Consider the following 5282-nt stretch of genomic DNA (forward strand, 5'->3'; position numbering starts at 1 on the left):
AGTGTTGCCACATAGTTGTGTCACAAACTCCTTTGATTCTTTCCTTTTCCTGTCTTTAACATGAGCTGGTTCAGCCTGTACACTGCAATGTGCAGTGTGAGAAGCAGTGACAGGGAAGTTGCAAGGCTGGTCATGGTAATATGAAGGACCTTTGTGTTTTAGTAGCAAATCTTGCAGTCCTGTGAATAAAGGCCGTTTATAGGCAAGAGGTCCACACCAGATCTTTCATGACAGATTAAGGTTACTAACTGAACAGTTACTATGGTACCTAAAAGCAGAGACCAAAGTCTAGGATTTAAGGAGAAAGCAATAGTTAATAATTTCTGCCTTTTTTTTCCCCTAAAACTCTTCAATCCCTTCGTCCCCCTGTTTAACAGAAAATCACAAGAAATATGTTTCAATTAAAAAATTTTGTCCAGGTTGTAAAAAATATGGAGAAGAGTACTACTGGAAGACTTTTGCTGGACTTCATGAAAATCTGCCAAAGGCTTGTCAAATAGGGGGTAGGGTAGGTAAGCACTTTTTGGTGAAAGGAGAGTTTCAGACAGGTTAGTTGTGTCCAGCTCAAATCATCAGTATGTCTCAAGGGAGGGGAAATGTAGGGAGTTATTGTTACAGAGTCTGCTGGAAGAATATGGTTGCTGATTGATCTTAACTAAGAAAATGCTGTTGGTTGTTGTTGGACAGGAGTTGCGATTCTTCAGAAGAGTATGAGACTGTATGCACCATTTTACTCCTCAGACATCATCATTGCCTCTCCCCTGGGGATAAGGACTGTTATTGGCGCAGAGGGGGAGAAGAAGAGAGATTTTGATTTTCTGTCATCAATAGAAATTCTCATAATTGATCAAGCAGATATTTACCTGATGCAGAACTGGGAACACGTTCTGGTGCGTTTTCCATATGTATTTATTTTTGTGTTGTACAGTGTCTTGTTAGTCTAGTGTTACTTAGTTTTGGCAGTGAGCAGCGTTGCTACTTATTAATGACTTGATTCCAGATATGTATGTTTGTTCCTATTCCACCCCTTACCCTGATATTTTCCTTATACTAAGAATATTCTTTCTACAGATTTTGTTAGTATTCAGCACCTGTTCTTTATAAATTTGGTGCTTTAGTGCTATATTTCATCAGAGATTTTTTTGGACAGTTTTAATTATCTTGCAGGATCAGATAATGATGATTCCTTTAATCACATTTGGGATAAAATATGCCAGCTGTCTGACTGCCCAGTGTCTCAGTCAGATTGCAGCCGTGTGAGGAATCTCTACAACCTAATTTGGGTTCCTTCAGAAAGCAGTAGGAGCTGGTGCTTGTCTCTACTGACTGCTGAGATGCTAAGCATTAGTCATGTCCAAAGTTAAACAGTATGAATATTTTCCTGTACATTTAGTGAAAATAGAGCTCTTGGATTGTGGCTAGTATGTGGTAGTACCCATGCTTTTTGACTTTTAGTTAATAAAAAGTTTTCAGGATTGAAATGTTGGGGTTTCTTTTCCACACATAGACACCTTTGAGGTACCTGGGCCAGGCATTTTGCCCTCCTGACATTGCTGTGCATGTTGAATGAATCCAGAAGGTGTCTTCTTTCCTCAGGAGTCACAGGAAGGGCATGTGAGCCTAGAGGATATCCAAAGAATGAGTCCTGAAGCCTGTTTTTCCCTTTAGATGCGACTGCCTGCCATGTGGTGGCAGGGATGCCAGTCCTAGGCATCATTCCTTAAGGGCAAAATGAGGTGAATTTCTTCACATGCACCCAAAATCTCCCTGAATGTGATGGGAGCTAAGCTGCAGTTGTGCTTCTTTTGGCCCAGAAACCTTGGGCCCGTTGACTTTAATACAAACAAATGCATTATACTTGCCCTAGGGGAGAAGGTTAGAAGCAAAGTTTACTGATAGTAGTGACTACGGAGATGGTATCTTTCAGTTCTGTGGCAAGAAATCAAGTAAATTACTCTTGCTGTGGTCAGTAAATTCCAGACAGTCATGTCTTGGGAGATGCTACTGCTACATTCTGTGTTGTCTTGCTGACCCCTGCCCACTTCCTTGCTGCAGTTAAGGCTTTTGCAGGCTGGCACAGGAATGTCAGCAGTGATGTGTTTCCATCTCTTTGTGTAGCACCTGATGAAGCACATTAACCTGCTGCCTCTGGATTCCCATGGGGTAGACTTTTCCCGAGTGCGAATGTTGAATCTCAACAACTGGTCCAAGTACTACCGGCAGACACTGCTGTTCAGCGCTCTGCAGGACCCCCAGATTAACTCTGTCTTCAACAAACACTGCTTCAATTATGTTGGGCAGGTGAGTTGAAAGCCTTCTTCTAGTGCTGGGGGAAGAGAGGAGGAGAGGAGCAGAAAACCTAACATGAAGAAAAATTCCATAACTCGGTTGTTTAAAGACTGTCTGTATGCCAATCATTTCCCTTAGCCAGATATTTCAGTCTGAATCTCCATGACACTGCATGCTGTGCCAGAGGCATGGAGAACTCTTCCTCCTGCAGTGATGCTTGTTTGATCCTTTTCTTTCATGGTTAGCTGCTGTTCCATGTCAGAAATTGGACTTTGGTTTTTTTCTTATTTTCACACACACGAGTTATCTTGTTTTATTTATTTTGTTATTAAATGGAGGGTTTGCCTGCTTCCTCCTTTTTTTTTTTTCTTCCTACTGTATAGGAAGCACAAACTGTCATTACTTTGAAAAAAACAGGAAAAGTAAAACCCTTAATAGACTGTTTCAAATCTATGGAAGTCAGCAAGCAGTCATCATATATTTAACAGATCCGGTATCTGTATACACAACTGTAGTTTTGTATTTGGGCTTCCTTAAAAACAGCCATGTGCAGTGCTGACAGGTGTGGGTTATGAGCAGAAAGCTGGCTGGAGTGAGTGTGCCTCCCTTTGGAACATTGCTTCCCTAAACATCCTGCTTGATTCTTGCAGGTCGCTGTCCGCAACGTGCCGCTCACTGGCTCCATCAGCCATGTTGTGGTCCAACTTCCCCATGTTTTTCGGAGACTGGAGGCTGAAAGTGTGACCTGTGTAATAGATGCAAGGTACTCTGTGTTTCAGACTGGTTTGCTGTGCCCTAATGACTGCAGTTTCAGAGTTAGTGGAGCGTACTGTTTCCTGCAGAGCACAATGTGGTTCCACTACAGAAGGATGCCTTTATTAGTCCTCAGGTGTAGGCTAGGCTCTGCACAGGTGGAGGGGAATAGCAGCCTTCTCCTTGCCAAAGGCACCAGAGAATAAATTCTGGGAAAGGAATACCAATCTCTGTCATGACTGTGTATTAGTGATAAAGCCTTTAAATCTTCTACACATGTACAAATCCTATGAAGTTAAAAGTAAGAAAAATGTAGTGAAAATCTTCGGCAGTCTGTTGTTTGATATTCCTGTTAGAGCTCATATCAATATTACCAAGCTAAATGCTAACTCTGGTTACAAGATACTTGTTTTCTTAACCAAGGTTCCAGTTTTTCATCGACAAAGTTTTGCCCGAGTACCGCGATGCCATCATGTCCCACACACTCATCTATGTCCCGTCATACTTTGACTACGTACGTCTTCGAAATTACTTCAAGAAAGAGGACCTGAATTTCACTCACATTTGTGAATACACGAAAAAGGCTGCTGTCTGCAGAGCAAGGCGCTTCTTTCTCAAGGGAGAGAAGCAGTTTCTATTGTTCACCGAGCGCTTCCACTTTTACAAAAGGTGAGTTGTGGACCGAGTTCTCCCTCTGAGCTGCATGTGTGCTGTTTTGAAGGTAGAGTCTGACCTCAGTCATAGATGGGCTATACTGTTTTTTGAATCTGTTGGATCTCCCTGAGGACTTCCTTGACTGAAGTAAGAGCTTTTGAGTTTACTTCAAAGTCTATATGTGTTGTCAGCAGTGTCTTTGCAAAGACTCTAATACTTTGGTACGTGCCAGGCTTGATTCAGGAAGGTAAGTACTGCCAAGTTCCATTGATGTCAGGACAGGATGATATAGCCTGCAAATGGGATTCACTGGGCCTTTTATTTGTGTTCATCTGTGCCACAGTAATTGCAAACATTTTGGAAAAGGATATATAATTGGTTCAATTTTTTTGTTTGCAAGTTCCTAATGGAACAGGATTTTTACTATTAACATAAAATGTTTTGGGAAATATGAAAAGTTTCATGATGCTTGGTCTGATCAGGCTTCACTGTCTTAAAATCCAAACTAAAGAGACTGAACGCTCCATAAATTGGTAGTGGTCAGTACTTTAGAGCAAGTTATTGTGCCTGGAAGTGTTAGATTCTTCCCCTCTAAATTCCACTTCTCTGGATAGTCTTCAGTCCACAAGAATTGTAGAATTGAACTACAACTGATGTGCATTGAAGCTGATGAAAATTGGAAGAACTGATCCAGGATTCATGTTTTAACATGCACCTTGTGTAAAAACTGGCAACAAATTTGCTTTCTTGGTTTTTCCTACTACAGGTATACAATTAAAGGCATTAGAAACCTCATTTTCTATGAGTTACCAACATACTGCCACTTCTACAGTGAGATTTGTAACATGATGAAGGCCACAGACAATGGAGTGGATGCTACTTGGACCTGTACTGTGCTCTACTCCAAGTATGATGCTCAGAAATTGGCTGCAGTGGTTGGCATAGATCGCACAGCTCAAATGCTACAGTCCAAGAAAAATGTGCACCTCTTTGTTACGGGAGAAAATGAATAAGTGATATGACAGACTAATGTTTGGATGGACCTGCATTTTACTCCTAATGCAGTTTTTTATATTGCTTTTTTAAAAAGTATTAAACTTTTTACTCCCGTTTATTAAATATTCTGTTGAAATTGTTCATATGGTATTTAAGTTTTGTATTTGAGTACTCTGCCTTACAAGAAATGAAGGATGTCATTCAATGGGCAGGGGTATCTTCTCTGTACAAACAGAATCAATCCAGAACTATTCTTGTATATTAAAATAACCTCGCTGGTCAGTAAAGATTCATGCTGTGATAAATAACTTTTGATTGGACTGTTTCACTTCATTTTCAGGGGTAGCAAACTCACCTTCTTTTATCAAAGGAAATGTGGCCAAGTATTTTAATGAGTCACTATTCTGTAACCTACACAAGGGAAGTGCAGGCAAAGCCTCTTCAACACAATTGTGTTGCTGAATGAGAGCTGGACTTGCTTCAAGTTGACACTTGTGAGAATCCGTGAATGTGCTTGGGTAGGAGCTATGGTTTGGCATTTTTCTTGGAGTGACCTAAACATTTCTGCCTCTGGCCAGTCAGTTTTACCA

General features: G+C 40.9%; 1 protein-coding gene across 1 annotated transcript; it reads left to right on the top strand.

Moving 5' to 3' along the window:
* Positions 1-377: 377 nt before the first annotated feature.
* On the top strand, positions 378-4987 carry LOC103802635 (digestive organ expansion factor homolog; the record flags this gene model as incomplete). Its single annotated transcript, XM_009075136.1, has 6 exons — positions 378-503; positions 688-890; positions 2119-2301; positions 2940-3052; positions 3466-3711; positions 4463-4987. Coding segments are annotated over 6 exons (1118 nt in total), but the record flags the coding sequence as incomplete, so codon positions are not given.
* Between the last annotated feature and the right edge of the window lie 295 nt (positions 4988-5282).

Source organism: Acanthisitta chloris, unplaced genomic scaffold (genome assembly GCF_000695815.1).
Source record: "Acanthisitta chloris isolate BGI_N310 unplaced genomic scaffold, ASM69581v1 scaffold43025, whole genome shotgun sequence".
Taxonomy (NCBI): Eukaryota; Metazoa; Chordata; class Aves; order Passeriformes; family Acanthisittidae; genus Acanthisitta; species Acanthisitta chloris.